Raw genomic sequence first — 16,589 nt, 5'->3', positions numbered from 1 at the left:
AATAATAATTGATCCTGTTCTATCTGTGTTTTACTATATTTTCTGAAAGCTTGGAAGGTAGTATTGCCTTGGGAAAGCTTAGTTATTCTTTATATGAGCCATGGCTCTTACAGGATAGGTGTAAACAGTGATACCGCAATCTCTGAGAAAGGATGCTTCTTGAGAGATATCTAATGGTGTTAATATTTTCTATTCATTGACTTTAGAAAAATATAGTCTAGCTTTGATGAAATAGGAATGATATTCTTTTTCAGATATTTTTTGTTTTTCCAAAGAAAAGTAAGTAGATTAGCATAACATTGATTTTCTAGTGAAATAATATGAGGACTTGGGGAATCTTGACTGTTTTCTGATTCCTGTTCTATAGTGGCCTCTATTTGCCTGTGTATATACAGATGACCTAGTGTGCTGCAGCTGTTGGTGACTCAAAGTGACATTAGGTATAAATGTTGAGTTTTACTGCAAATGAGAAACTCATTCAATTGTAACTATTGCCAAATATAAGAAAAAATATATTATTTTTGTGATTTAATAATATTCCCAAGCCCACCTGTTTCTTTTGAAAAACTCTAAGCCATATGTTTAAAGAGCAGTGTCCTAAGTTCACGGGTGCTTCAGAAAAGTGCTGCGCTGTATTTTACTTGGTCAATTTGATTTTAAAATACCTGCATTATCAAACAAATGACTATTAAATTTTTTTGAGTATTCAGATTTTAAAAGTCTGTTTTTCTTCATAGGATGATTACATTTTATGTAAATTGTGAAAATATTATTTCAAATGATAAGATACTTGCCAAAGTGTGTTTGTTTGTAAGCGAAGTCTTTTTCTTTTTTCCATCATTGTCTTTTTTTTTAAGTGAAAAATGTCTCACACTGTGCTCTTTTCTTTAGGTTCATTGTAGGGAAGGAAGAAATTCCCACACATTCTTTTTCACCAGAGGCAGCATATGCAAAAGTGGAACAAAAGAGAGAGCAACTAGAGGAAAAACCCAGAAGAATGAGTATGATTGGTCTACTCAGGAAACTCGTGGATTCAGTGTGAGCTTTTCATCTTGATTTCACCCACTTTGTCACTGTTTCATATGATATTTGTACCATGCCAAGGTATTGTTGTTTTCTATTCCGGTAATGATGATCATTTTTCACCAGAAACTGTGGGTAGAATTTTGTGAAAGGCACACAATTGCAAGTGAATATTATTTATTATTTCTGGCAAGACTGTAGATCATCATATGCCTTTAAAATAGGCTTGCATGAAATTGGAATACTTTTGTATTTCAAACCAGGCAAAATTACAGGAGGCTGTGATGGAGAACTTCAGGAAACTGATAAATATGTGCTGATTTAATGTGCCAAGTATGGAAAGAAGAAAGCAAAATTCCTGAGAAAAATTGAAGAAGATTAAAGAAAAATAAGGAGCAAACCTTAAGTAAAGAATATTTTGTAAGCGTGAACATCTTTAGGGTTCTCAAACCGAAATGTTTTTATTTGTATATTATAAAAAGTTTTCATGTTTGATACAAATTTTCATTTATATTTCTAGTGTAGATATTTAAGAAAATTAATAGTTCGAAATTAGATTATCAGCCAATAAATAAAATCTTGGTAGTGATATTTTAGAGAGGGTGGAATGAGTAGGCAATTGATCCCCTATAATTAGGGGATCAATTCTAGCAAGGGTGTCCAACCCGTGGGCCATGGACCAGTACTGATCCATGGCCTGATGGAACCCAGTCGCACAGCAGGAGGTGAGCAGCAAGTCAGCGCACATTACCATTTGAGCTCCTCCTTCTGTCACATTAGCAGTGGCGTTAGATTCTCATAGGAGCACAAACCCCATTGTGAACTGCACGTGTGAGGGATCTAAGTTGTGTGCTTCTTATGAGCATCCAAACCTCCCTCTCCCCTGACACCCAGTCTGTGCAAAAATTGTCTTCCATGAAACCTATCCCTGGTGCCAAAATGATTGGGGATCATTCAATTATAGGAAACTGAGTTCCTTTAAGAAATTAGAAAACATATGTTTCACTCTTATTTTCCCTCTACCAGCATCATAACTTTGGACCAGAGATTTAACCAACGTGTATTTCCAAATTCTTATCTGTTAACTGGGGTTAATGATCTCTATTAAGGATTGCTGTGAGCATTAAATGAAATAACGTCTATGAACTTGCCTGACAAAAAATATGAGCACAGAGTGGGTACTCACATTTTTATTGAATTTAGAGATTTTGTCTTCATCTTAACATATACCACATCTAGAAGATAACAGGAATAATTATGGTAGTTGAATTTATTAAACTAGTTCAAAAGTAGGTATGGCTTACCTCAGTGGAGAAAAGGGAGAAAGGATCGTATTAATGGAAATAATTTCAACAGGGATCAGAGGGGAATGCAGAGAATGAATCACATTGGTAAATGATGTCTTGGGCATCTGAATTCATCAGGTCATGGCAGAACTTATCAGAGTAGCCTCAGTGGGCCCATTGGAATGAAAGCAGATGCAGAGTAATACAGAAGCAAAGCAAATAATACAGGAGACAGGCAGTCCATGACCTGGGAATCCATTTATATGAAGTGACTAAGAAAGACTAATTGACGGTACAGTTGATAGCAGGATTTACCTTCACTAGCAAAGAAAGTTTAGGCCAGGCATGGTGGCTCACATCTGTAAAACTTAACACTTTGGGTGGCTGAGGTTGGAGAATCACTTGAGGCCAGGAGTTTGAGACCAGCCTGGGCAATATAGCATGACCATGTCCCTAAAAAATTTAAAAATTAGCTAGGTGTGGGCATATGCCTGTAGTCTTAGCTATTCAGGAGGCTGAGGTGGGAGGATTGCTTGAGCCCAGGAGTTTCAGGCTGCAGTGATCTGTGATCATTATCATGCCACTGTCCTTCAGCTTGGGTGACAGAGTGAGACCCCATCTCAAAAACAAAACAAAACAAAACAAAAAAATGGCAACAACCAAAAAACCAAAAGCAAAGGAAGCTTAATGATTTCAGTGTAGTTCTGGTAGCAGTGGCTGAGAAATGCCTTTGAAGGGGACACTTAGAAGTGTAAAGAGTGATGGCTTGCATGAGGCAGTCGGTCTCTTATTCACTGCTTTTCAGGCCTCCAGCTTTAATCACTCAGCAACTTCACATGGCCAGATATGCCTTATCATTCTAATGATAGAAGGGCTATGGCCGGTGTGAACTGAATTGCTGCTGTCACCCTTGACTAGGAAATGCTGTATGCTCCAGCTGTTGTGCAGAATTGGATTTCTGTAAAGGTCTTGCTAATGTTTGTGAATGGGATTGGAGAAGTGCAGAGCAAGAACATTGCTCTACAAGTTATTGTTATAAACAGGAAAACATTCATGTGGTTCAACCATGAAAATAATTAATTAGCTACAGTCTGAAAGAAATTATAAAGACTGCTTATTTTGGAACATGAACGCTCAGAGAGAGCTAGACCCATGTTAGATATTCTTAGATATTCTCTTACATTTTTATGCCTAGGGTGAATAAATAATCTTGGATTCAACATACTAAATAATTAAAATGAGTGCATCTTGAACAGTAGTCCTCACAGCAGAAATATTTATTAAATACTAGAGGGTTAAGTGGTTTACAATTAAGTCACAAATTACCTACTTTTGAATTACCACATGATCTCTATTTCTATATTTATTTCAACTGAATTTTGAATAGTAATACTATATCATGTTTCTTTTCCAGATGTTTTCTCTCAAATCTAATTAAGTATAAATTCATGTAACCTGAGCATATTCTCATTATGACTTTTGCTCAAGTACTGACTTCATGGATGATTTATTACCGTTTTATTCTACAATAAGCAATTTAAAGTTTCCAAAAGACTTGGCAGAGTATATACATAATACATACATTTGTTTCATATTTAATCACAAATACTTAAGAGCGTGGTTTCTCTATTCTACATTCAAGTATTTTGACTGCAGTCAGATACGTTATACAATGTGTCAAATGGTAAGCAGCAAATTTAAAAAAGCAAAAATATCTATTATTATTACCTCTGTATGTCCTAAAATACCAAAAATGTCACATGTTTAGAAGTAAGTGAGTAATGTTTTCTTTTCTTTTTCTTTTATCTTTATTTTTGGTTAGAAAGCTTTAAACAGATCTACAAACATATACAAACATATGCATATATGCACTTTAATTATAATTAGTTTAATTTTTTTTTTGGTTCAATTTCAGATGCAAACATGGACCAAGGCATAGATGTTGCAAACATTATGAAGATAATTGCATCTCTTATTGCATTAAAGTAAGTATAATAAAGTAGGTACTTTATTAACAATAGGGAATGGGTATAGAAATAACTTATTTATTTAGAAATAATTTAAAAGTAAATGGAAAAGTTGACAATAATTGCTATCATTCTTTGACTTCAAGAGTGAGAAATTTATGACAATTAAGTGACAATTTAGTTCACTTACCAGATCCTTAAATAATTTAAAAATTAGCTTGTTTAAAAATTGGCTTATTTAAAACTTATGACATAGAAGAGAAGATGGGATAACAACAACAAGGAAACATAAAATCATTAAAATTTGTACTTTGTAATGTGTCCTCATTAGAGCTACATCCTAGAACAAGACCCCCAGACTGTGCTGTGTGCTAGCTGGATCAGCACTCACACACACTGTGCCCAGTGTGGCACAGCAGCATTTAGATTTGGACTTGCAAAGCTATTCCTTTTTTTAAAAAAAGACATGGAGGTAAACTGGAGAATGTCCACAGTTGCTCTACATTAAGAGAGCTAGCTATGCCCCCTGGTGTAAATTCCCGACTCCCTGGTGGATCTGCGCACTAGCGCGTCTCTCCCTCCCACCACGCTGTCGTGCTCTCCCTCCTCCCTCCCCTCATCACCACCACTTCTGGGAAGAAAGTTATTTTCTTTGCAGTTAGCATGCCACAGGTGGCACCACCTGCTGCAGGTTCCTTAGTTTTTTTTTTTTCGGCAGTCTCACTCAGCTGCCCAAGCTGGAGTGCAGTGGCACGATCTCAGCTCACTGCAACCACCATCTCCTGGGTTCAGGCAATTTTTCCATCTCAGCCTCCCAAGTGGCTGGGATTACAGGTACCCTCCATCATGCCTAGCTAATTTTTGTATGTTAGTAGAGATAAGGTTTTGCCATGGTTGGCCAGGCTGGTCTTAAACTCCTGATCTCAGGTGATCCACCTGCCTTGGCCCCCAAAGTGCTAAGATTACAGGCATGAGCTACCATGTCCGGCCAGGTTCCATAGTTTTGAATGGTGCTCTAACAGTTCAGTGCTGTAGAAAGTTTATGTTATTCTTACAAGTTTTAGTCTCTACTTAGGTGATAACAAGAAGAGCAGGACAGCCCCTTTATGGTTACTCTCGAAGGAGGAACTGTCCCACATTACTGCTCATGAGGGTAAACATCCGTGGCCCAGTGTTGACAGTGCTATTTGCCCAGACCACACTTAGCTTCACAACTCCCCAAAATGACTAAGGATTAGGCAGTAGAGTTTTTTTTTTTTTTTTTTTTTAATTCAGTGTGCAATACTTTCTGGTACATTCTTTCTAAATTTGATTTCCTGCCTCAGTTTAAAGTTCCCCTCCTGCCCCCACAAAAAAAGTAACATTGCTGGCAGTCCAAGTTAGCTGGTACCTGGATTTATTATTTCTTTCAACTGATCATGATTGTAGTTCTAAGGAAAACTTTAGATGGGGAACTAATAGAAGTATTTAGATTAAATCAGAGGTATTTGAGAACTTTGGAGTAGGGGCAGTGATATTAAAAAAAATTATTTGAGAAAGTTAGAATTTCCAAGCAGTAAAAAAACTAGCGATTCTTTCAAATGTGTACCAGTACTGTAAACTTGGCAATTTATGTATAAATTGGAATACTGTATTATACCATGAATATAAAACTATCTGGAGACCTGTGGGTAAGGAATTTACACCATAAACATGGTAGTGAAATTTCTTGACAGTGCACCTCGTTATTCCACAGGCTTAATTACACCATGTGTTAAATTACATCCCTGAGTAAATACTCATGTTTATGACATTGCCCTCAACATGCTGTGCTTTATTCACACTATCATTTTCTTGGTTCCTTATACCTGCCAACCTCTTTATTGGCTTTATGTTTTCTGTCCGGGCTGTCTGAAATGTCTTTCTCATGCTAGCTGCTTCTTTTGGGTCTGTTTAAATGTCACATCATTTACATGTCTGCCGTTAACATTTAATCTAATATAGATTGCCCTGTTATGTCTATCCTAGTGTCTTACTGCCTTCATAACACTTATTATAATATTTTATGTTTGTTTACTTATTTTCTTTTGGGCTAATGAGCATGAAAGCTCCATGAAGGCAAGGACTCAGTGTCCTCTTCTCTGTTATCCCCAGCATCCAGTGTAATGTTTGCCACATAACATTCAGCAAATATTTCCTGAGTACATTAATGAGTGGATGAATAGTTCTCTTGAAAATAGCATGAAAAAGATTGTAATGTAATTCTAATCCCTAAATCCTTAGATTATCATTATAAAGTTATCAATGGCAACATAAAAGTGTGACCATTTCATGCATTTAACAAATACTAGGCAATTTCAGTTAAGCAAATGCTTGAGAATTCACAGTAATTGATTGGACAATTTGATTTTGTGTTTTAATAAGGTATTAGATATTTTCAGGTAAATTAACCAATGTTTTCTCATAGTGATTAAATTATTTATAGAAAAGAAAACTGCAGTCCAGAAAATACAAACCTGACTTTTGGGCATGCCCTGCTAAGAGTAGATTATTTTCCCATTCCAGTCAGGGTAGAGTGGAGGAGGATGGGACACCAGTATTAACAAAGTATTGGTTGGATTGTATAGAAAATACTATTTTTGGGGGTTAATGTTTTGTGCTAATTGGAATTTTTCACTCTCAATATTAATATTTAATTTTTAGTGTCTCATACATCTAAAATTCATCTTTGTAAATATGGAAATGAAATTGACCAATAATAGTCATCCTCCCTAGATCTCTTTCGCACTATGGACAGTTGAAGGAAATACAGAGAAATGCTGACAGCAAATATAGATTTGTAGTGGGTTAGGTTTTTCAAGTTTAGTTTAATATACCTTAAAGCTACTACTCTCTAGAGATGTTTTAGCCTGACATACTGGAGCACGAGAATGAAAACCTAGATATAATTCCGCATCCCTCGCCCCTCGGAAGTTCTTCTTACCTGACCATTTTAAAAGTTAGCAACAAAGGTCCGAACAAATAATGAAAATATTTTTCTGTGAAAATAATCCCTACTCATGCTAATCATTAAGAACAGTTTTCTGTTAAAAATTTTAAGAGCATTTGATTTTACTAAGTAGTTTTTGTAATGTTAGTGCTTTTGTATCTAAAACTCATTTGTGGTTTAGGAAGTGCTTTTGTATCTAAAATTCATTTGTGGTTTAGGAATTTAAAATCCTGGTTATTGTCAACAAAATGTCAAGAAATGGAATTTTGGTGCATAGGCAAGCTTGGACAGTGCTTGTGAGACTTTTTAAGTCTTTGTAAATCAAAGAAAGTAAACTCACTCCAAGATTTCACCCTTATTGTTAAGGTAATTGTTTTAAAACTATTGTTTGAGGTTTTAAGGCTTTATTTTGAAAACTGCTGTGCTATAAACTTAGATTAAGTTTGTTTTGTCTTGTTTCTGTTTTGAGATGGTAAAATTCATATTCTATCAAAAACTTCAAAATTTGTTTGTAAATCAGATTTTCCTCCCAATTTCCTCTAGGGTTTCATCAGAATGTTTAGTGTGGGGTACTTGATCCAGTGCTGCCTCCGAATCCCCTCTGCGTTTAGGCATCTGTTTACACAGCCATCCCGGCTAATTTCTCTCTTCTACAATAAAGAAAACTTCCAGCTTGGAGCTTTTCTTGGCTCTTTTGTTAGTATATACAAGGTAAGGCTTTTAGAAGAGGAAAGAAAAATGGGAAATAAATAGCATGGCTATTGTTAGAATAAGAGATGGCCTTAGTTCACTTACTTTTTTAATGCTTCTTTCTGGAATATTCATAAATATTTTGACATAACCAAATATATACAATATATTGAGAAGTAAGGATGGAGAAATTTCTTCTTTTAAAATATTATTTAATATACTCGAATGCATAGACATGTTTGCATTTATGTATAGTATTAAACATTGTCAGACTCGTTCAATACATAGACACTCAGGAAATTTTTTTTTGATATTTCCAACATCAAAAATGATATTAATATGCCTGTTTTATTTGTTCTTTTAATCATATTTACTGCCTGGTTATTAATGTAAGCATATTTCAGATCTTTCTAGCGGAAGTCAACACTTACGTAGGTAATACAAACAAATGACATTAAACTAAGGAAAATACTACTGGGTCAAAGTATTTCAGAAAATATTTATGTGGTGTGTTCAAAAGCTGTATGTGATTTTTCAGAAACAAATTATCCAGACCATAGTATCTTTTTAAGAATGTTGAGAGAAGGGCAGGCGAACACACCTTGTTTTTTCTGTTTCTTGGTGAACTGACCCCTTTAAAAAAATTTGTAAGGTTCCTCTTTATCTCTGTTAATATTCCTTGTTTTTAATATTAATTAATATTAATATAGCTACTTTAACTTTTTTTGATTAGCATTTGATGTCATAATGTTTCTATTCTTTTACTTTAATTTTTCTGTTTTCATTGGAAAAACTGGATTCTTTTAGGCTGCATGTAGTTGGCCCTTTCTTATAGAATCTGGTAATCTCTGTCTTTTAATTGGCATGTTTTTACTGTTTACATATAATATATTATACTTATGATGTGGCTGAGTTTAAACCCACTTTCTTGCTAGTTGTTTTGTATTTGTTCCTTTTTTTTTCTTCCTCCTCTTTTTTTTTTTTTCAGCCTTTTCGTTTGATCATGTACTTTACTATGACTCCATTTCTATCTTCACTATTGCTTTATTATTTATACTTGTTCTAATTTAGTGGTTTCCTTAACATTTTATAATATACATTTTTAATGTATTGGCCAATCTTCAAGTAATGTTATACTACTTTACCTATAGTATAAGACCTTACAACACTATACTTCCAATTTTTCCTTCCCATCCTTTGTTATAGGATTTAACATTTATTATTTATCTTTACGTACGTTATACACTCCACAATATATTGTTGCTATTTTTGTTTTAGATCAGGGGTCAACACACATTTTCTGTGAAGAGCCATATCATGACTATTTTAGGCTTTGTGATCTTATGGTCTCTGTCATAACTACCCAACTCTTCTGTGACAGTGTGAAAGCAGCTATAGACAATATATAAATGAATGAGTGTGGCTGCGTTTCAGTAAAACTTTATCACACTAAAGTTAGAACTTTACATAATTGTTACATCACTAAATGTTGTTATTCTTTTGATTTATTTTTTATTTATTTAGGACTGTAAAAATTATTATTAGCTCCTGAGCTATATGAAAACAGGTGGCAGGCCAGATTTGGCTAGTGAGCCATAGTTTGCTGACCCCTGTTTTAGATAATTAATTCACTTTTAGTGCAAGTAAAGATAAGAAAAATATGTCTTCTGAATTTACTTTCACTTTTCTATTTCCAGAACTCTGCATTTCTCTTTATAGTTACAAATTTTATAAGTTTTTGTCTGGTGTCATATTCCTTCTACGTTTAAAATTTCTGTGAGTTCTGATCTGCTGTTGACGGATTTTCTCATATCTGGAAAAAGTCTGTTTTACCTTCAGTTTTGAGAAATATTTTCTCTGCCAGATTTGTAGTTTAGGCAGCTTTTTGTTCTTGTTAAAATGGGATGCTTTTCCCAGCATTCGATAGCTAGGCGAAAGTGGAATTATGGATTTGTTTTGAAAAATCAGTGCAATAAAAATATTATGTGTGATTTCTTAATAGGGTCTATACAGAGTAACAACTGTATAAAATATTATTGTTCATAATTTTTCCAGTCATGTATTCAGTTTTATTTAGATAAGATCACTAATTGGCCTGCAAGGTAATTTGATGAATTTGTTCATTATAGTTTTTTTTTTTTTTTTGTATTGTGCTATTTTTCTAGAAATAAAATAACTGAAGTCATTGTATTTTCTCCTTAACTAGGGTACTAGTTGTTTCCTGCGCTGGATCAGAAATTTAGATGATGAACTACATGCTATTATAGCTGGTAAAGCAATAATAAAAAATGAATGGTTTTTACTGTATTAATCAGTGGTAGTAATGAATCAGGAATACCATCCAATTCATCCAATTTCTATGAATCTTCCTTTCTCTGTTGTAATAGAATCCCAGTTGAGGTACTTATCCAAATACTTTGTGATGTTTAACATATCAAGGCATGTTGCCATATGGTGTTTTGAGTTGGCAGTATAATGACTTAAGTATCTGTCATGCCATAGGCCATAAATCCTAGCGAATGTATCACAAAAGACATCTAGTGAATGTGTCACAAAAGAACGTAATGCCTTATAATACCATATAAGTGATTAAAGTTTAGGTAGAATTTCATTGAAAATTCTGTTTTTACCACTGAAAAATGACGTATCTTTTCATAATAACTTTTTAAGGGAACTTAATCATTTTATTTAAAAATCTAAATATTATCTGTGAGTGCAATATATGCATTAAATTAAATAGATAACGTATCAGGTATTTATTAGGAATAATCTTAGTTATTTGTATGTGACACCTCCCCTCTTCTCCCTGCCTTGGTTTTCCATTTATAGAATGAAAGCAGTGCTATGGAGAGAAGTATTATGATAGCACTAAAAATTATTGGAACTATTTAATATTAGAAGAATAGATGAATAAATATTTCCACTTAAAATCAGAAATAACCAAGAGCCTTTGAAAAGTTATTTTTTAAAAATTGTATTTGGTAAGACCACTCCTTTTTTTGAAGTTAAAATATAAATGTAAAAGTTCTTGTTATACATAAAACAGAGCTGTTTATTTCTAACTCTGAAGATCAATTTTTAAAATGCAAAAATATGCAATAATAACTTACCCCATTTTAACATCATCTGGTGTAGTACTGTCCTTGATTGTGTTGTAACAAGAGGTAGTGCCGATTCTTTCTGTGTCGGTGAATTAATATTTCTGTTGACATAATAACAAAGAAATACTTTGCGATCTGATCAGTTATTTCTTATTTCTTGTTTCAGGATTTTTGGCAGGTATGTCAATGATGTTTTATAAAAGCACAACAATATCCATGTATTTAGCATCCAAATTGGTGGAGGTAAGTGAAATTTTTATGCATGAACAGTTCCAAAGAATATAAAGATTTTAACTGCTGTTTTAGCAGCAAATATATATCGCAATGGCAAACATAAAATATAATCCTCTAAAAGTACTTCTAAAGTCAGTTCCCATGTTTTTCTTTGTATGTGTATTTTCAAATATACATCAAGTGTAGAAAGAATAGTGTAATTAATCCTCATGCACCCAGCATGCAGCTTCAACAGTTATCAGCATTTGGCCAGTCTCCTTCCACCTATACTCCTAAACCCCACAGGTACTGAGTTATTTTAAAACGAATTCCAGACATTATGTCATTTAATCCTTTAAAAAACTAGGCATAACGACTCTTTAAAGAATAAGTACTAAAGTCGTCTTAAAAACAAACAAATCAACAATACCACCAAAATTTAACCACAGTATCATTATCATACATTAAAACCGCCTCAGTAATTTCATAGTAATATAATATATCCAATTCATCGATTATCTTATAATCTTTTTGCAATCACTTTATTTTAATCAAGTTCTAAACAAAGTTTCTTTTAGTTTATAATAGTTATCCTCCTACTACAGCTGCTCTCCCCCCCTCCCCTCCCCCCTCCCCCCTCCCCCTCCCCTCTCCCCCTCCCCTCTCCCTCCTCCCCCTCCCCTCCCCCCTCCCCTCCTCCTCCCCTTCCTTCCCCTCCTCCTCCTCTGCCTCTTCCCCCTCCTCCTCCTCCTCCTCATATTTAACAAATATGTGAAATTTAACATATTTGATTTATTTTAACACATTGCAATTATTATACTCAAATTCTTCCCTTCTTTGTCCATGAGCGCTTCCTTAAGTTGACTCCTGTTTGTTTTAACATAACACCATTATCTTTGATAGCTTTCTTGCTATAAAACAATATATTCTGGGCTCATCTGGGACATTTTCTGCCTCAGACATAGAATCAGTCTTCTCTGTAATGGCTGCTAGTTTGTTCTAGTGGAAAATGGTATTTTAAGATTTCAGTCCAGGTGCTAGAGGTTATTTGCTCCTGGGCTAGTTATTGATTCTTGGCTTTCCCAGTGGACACAGCTAGAGAATCTCCCTCCCCTTTCTTTTTAGAGAGACAGAAAGTACATTTGAAGCATATTGACATTTCTAATTTAAAGTTAAGAGTATACATTTTATTTAACTTGTTTAATTACTTGCTTTACCCAAATGTGTGTGTGAGAGAAAGAAAGTGAGAGATTGAGAGAATGTATACATCATGAAATCAGGAAGACAGGCAGGAGACAGATCATGTAGGATTTTAAAAGCTGGGATAAAGAATTTTCTTTTTCTCAGTGCACTGGAAACCACTGAAGAGTTTTAAGCATGGAAGTGACAGGATTTAATTCGCATTTTAAGAAGAACCTTCTAGCCATTATATAGAGGGAGGCAGGACCAAAGCTGAGAGAAGAGTTTCTGTCAGACGATGGTGGCTTGCACCAGGCTGGTAGCAGTAGAGGTGAGAGAACTCCCCAGATTTGGTGTATGTTTAGGAGTAGAGTTGACAAGACTTGCTAATGGAGAGGAAAGGGAAGTGAGAGAAAGAAAATAATCCTTAGGTGGCAAAAAAATATTCTTTAACACAGAAGAAACCAATATTGAGACCTGGTTTATTAAAGGTGTTTTATAGGCCAGGCGTGGTGGCTCACGCCTGTAATCCCAGCACTTTGGGAGGCCAAAGTGGGCAGATCACAAGGTCAGGAGTTTGAGACCAGCCTGTCCAACATGGTGAAACCCCATCTTTACTAAAAACACAAAAATTAGCCTGGTGTGGTTGGCACGTGCCTGTAATCCCAGCTACTCAGGAGCCTAAGGCAGGAGAATCTCTTGAACCAGGGAGGCGGAGGTTGCAGTGAGCCGAGATTGCGCCACTGAACTCTAGCCTAGGTGACGGACCAAAACTCTGTCTCAAAAAAAAAAAAAGTGTTTTACAACTAAGTGGCCAGAGTTTTTTAAGGCAAGCAATGGTATCTCTGTTTCTTGTGTCATCAGGCCATATCTGATCCTGGCAAAAAAAAAAAATTGGCATATAAACTGTGCTGATGCAGACTGTTTTTTTTTTTTTTTAAAAAAAAAAAGGAATGTTAGAAATTTGAGCTTCCTTTTATGGAATTCATTGCTCTATTGTTCTATGATTGAAGTTAATTTTATATTAAAATGCTGTATCACTGTCCAGTGAAAATGATATAAAATTCAGCTGTATAGGCCATTGTTTTCTTGGAATCTATGAGCCAAATGCATATATTTATTTAGTATATATTATGTTCTCATTACTGTGCTAGGTACTGGAAAGAATATAGAAGCATAGGATATGGTGTTTATCCTTCATTAACTTAGAATCTGGTTTGTTAAATAAATTTTATGATAAATAATTAGAAACACAGTTATTCTATCTATTGAGAAATAGCTGGTTCACTTAACATTTCTGTGATGCAGTTCTACCACATCTGAATTAAATTTTTCTTCAACATGAATATATCTGCACAATATATCTATATCTTGCAATATATTGTTATATTTTTATCAAAATAATGGCCAATGTATAATTGTTTATTTTGTTTCCAAAATAGTTTATAACTCAGTATATACCTTACAGTTCTCATAAATCCCACTCTCATATGCATTATGTACATTTACTCCTTAGTATATACTTTTGAGTTGGTTTGTATGTAAAGTGTTCATCTCATCATTTCCTTTGTTTGCTCTTTGGTTATGGTAGCTTATATAGATCATGAGGATTCTTTTGATGGCAACTCAGTTGGGATACAATTTTAAAAGAGTGATTTGCTTAGCAAATATTTTAATGCTATGGTCTAGGGTAGGCACTGAAGACCATGCAAAGTTGAAGAGAAGGTTGTTGCCACCTGCCAGTGACTTCCTTTTAGTTCTCATCCTCTTTACGTTCTTTATTTTGTGAAGAATAGTGCGCAGCATGTAGTTGACACCATTAAATCTTTACTGAATAAATTAATGAAGGATAAACAGATCTAACAGGGAAGGGAGTACATGAGCACTGTACAGAAAGCATTGAAGAATAAGTGACATTTAAAAAGCAGAAATAAAATGCTATTGAATTTACAGAAAAGTATTACTACTTGCAGTTGGGATTTGGAGCAAAACAATGAGAGAAAGGGAAGGGTTGACTCTTAACATCATTATGAAAAATGTGGCATGGTTTGAGCTCTGAAGGCAGTATTAGTATTCAGAAAAATGGAAAACATAGTTGTAGGCAGGGAACACAATGCTTAACTATGTTTCTAATGTGGAAGTTTTTATAACTCTTGTCTTATCTTATGCTTGTTTTGCAGACAATGTATTTCAAAGGCATTGAAGCAGGGAAGGTTCCCTATTTTCCTCATGCAGATACTATCATCTATTCCATCTCTACAGCAATTTGCTTCCAGGCAGTAAGTACAGCTTTTTCAAATGAGAAATTGAATGATTCCTGTTTCTGATGTACATTAATCAAATGGGGGAAAAACAAACTCTGGGAACATTTCAGTTTACAGTATTGCATTTTAAGCTCCTTTTGTTTTTGTGGTTTTGGTTTCTTCAGCAAGATACCTTACAAGCTTCTAATCTTTAAATATGTTAACTTAATGGGCTAAGTCCTTTTTATGAGTACACCAATTTTTAGGTTTTAACACAGTACAATTTATAAGTAAATTATTATTCTAGTCCCTTGGGAAGAACGCCCCAATTTAATTATCCTTCCTTTTGATAAAAAAAAAAGAATAATAGGCATATGCTGGTAATAGGCATAAATATAAATAATTGCATTTCTCTAATATTATTCAGAATGAGGATGAGGGAGAACCCGTTTCATATAAGCATCGTTCAGTCTCTAAGTTCTGTGACCATTATCACTGACATTAATGGTGTTAGGGCTGTTGTAAAATTTTGGGGAAAACTTTTATTTGCTCTTTCTCATAAAATGCTGCAAGGTTGAAAAACTAATTAAAATTAATAAAATGTCAGCATCTCAGTAAATGCTTCCTGATAATGACTGTTCAGTTAATCATTATTTCAAAAGCAACATTTTTATTTGAAGGCATATTTACAAAGATTCTTGATAGTTACCAACTTAAGCATCAATATACTTTTGCATATTTCATCACTTTCAGTTTTAAAATACAATGAGTAATAAAGATACAGGTAAAACTATTCTGTTATCTAAGACTGCTGATAATGTTTGTATTTACTAAAAGAATCCTCAAATTGAATAATCATAGGCTGTGATGGAAGTTCAGACCTTGAGACCTTCTTACTGGAAGTTCCTTTTAAGACTCACCAAGGGCAAGTAAGTGACTAAACAGTTTTCTTGAAAATATTATGAGTGGTTTTATCTTTTTGAGGGAATATTCTTTCAGTGGTAAAGTAGGTATTTATGTATAAATCAAATATGAGCAAGAATAATATGGGGTATTTTTTTGAGTGAGCCTTATTCTGACTATACTTTTCCCTATAATATTGTAGATATTTTAGATAGTCTAGATTAATATCATGTTGATTCGCCAATTACTAATTAGTTGCTACAGAAATATTAAGTCTAACTTTTTGAATCATTGGCCATTTCATTTTGATTAAAAATATTAAACAGATTCATTGAAAATCATCTCTACGTAATTAACCGATTTCCATTTTGGAAACAGTCATATTGTGTTGCCTCTCGTTGTAAGTATGCTTTCCTCTGCCTTATATATCATTTTTGCTGTGTTTTTTTTTTTTTTTTTTTTTTTTTTTTTTTTTTTTGAGACGGAGTTTCGCTCTTGTTACCCAGGCTGGAGTGCAATGGTGCGATCTCGGCTCACCGCAACCTCCGCCTCCTGGGTTCAGGCAATTCTCCTGCCTCAGCCTCCTGAGTAGCTGGGATTACAGGCAGACGCCACCATGCCCAGCTATTTTTTTTGTATTTTTAGTAGAGACGGGGTTTCACCATGTTGACCAGGATGGTCTCGATCTCTTGACCTCGTGATCCACCCGCCTCGGCCTCCCAAAGTGCTGGGATTACAGGCGTGAGCCACCGCGCCCGGCCGTTTTGTTTTCTTACCTGATCTTCATCTAATTTTTTGAGAGGCATGAGCTTTGGAGTCAGACAGACCTAAGTTTGATTCCAGTTCTAGTACCTTCAGCTGTGTTACTGTGGAAAATTATTTACCTTCCTGAGCCTAAGTTTTTTTCTCTCTACAGTGAAACAGTAATATATACATTCTATGATTGTAGAAAAATTAAGATGCTTATAGTAGCACTGGGTAAATTGCACACATTACTATCGTTATTAAGCATAATA

General features: G+C 34.5%; 1 protein-coding gene across 8 annotated transcripts in view; it reads left to right on the top strand.

The window, feature by feature from the left end:
• Positions 1-16,589, top strand: part of TMEM135 (transmembrane protein 135) — a 369,409-nt gene that overhangs the window by 340,316 nt on the left and 12,504 nt on the right. For all 8 annotated transcript variants that reach the window (XM_074400367.1, XM_074400364.1, XM_074400365.1 and 5 more), the window contains 7 exons: positions 892-1,038; positions 4,225-4,294; positions 7,788-7,955; positions 10,141-10,204; positions 11,202-11,278; positions 14,608-14,706; positions 15,532-15,599. In XM_074400367.1, the coding sequence (XP_074256468.1) occupies positions 892-1,038; positions 4,225-4,294; positions 7,788-7,955; positions 10,141-10,204; positions 11,202-11,278; positions 14,608-14,706; positions 15,532-15,599 (693 nt within the window). The remainder of the gene's footprint in view (positions 1-891; positions 1,039-4,224; positions 4,295-7,787; positions 7,956-10,140; positions 10,205-11,201; positions 11,279-14,607; positions 14,707-15,531; positions 15,600-16,589) is intronic.

Source organism: Saimiri boliviensis, chromosome 6, assembly GCF_048565385.1.
Source record: "Saimiri boliviensis isolate mSaiBol1 chromosome 6, mSaiBol1.pri, whole genome shotgun sequence".
In the NCBI taxonomy this organism is placed as follows: domain Eukaryota; kingdom Metazoa; phylum Chordata; class Mammalia; order Primates; family Cebidae; genus Saimiri; species Saimiri boliviensis.
The sequence above is the reverse complement of the archived record's forward strand: the minus strand, read 5'-3'. Positions and strand labels throughout refer to the sequence as shown.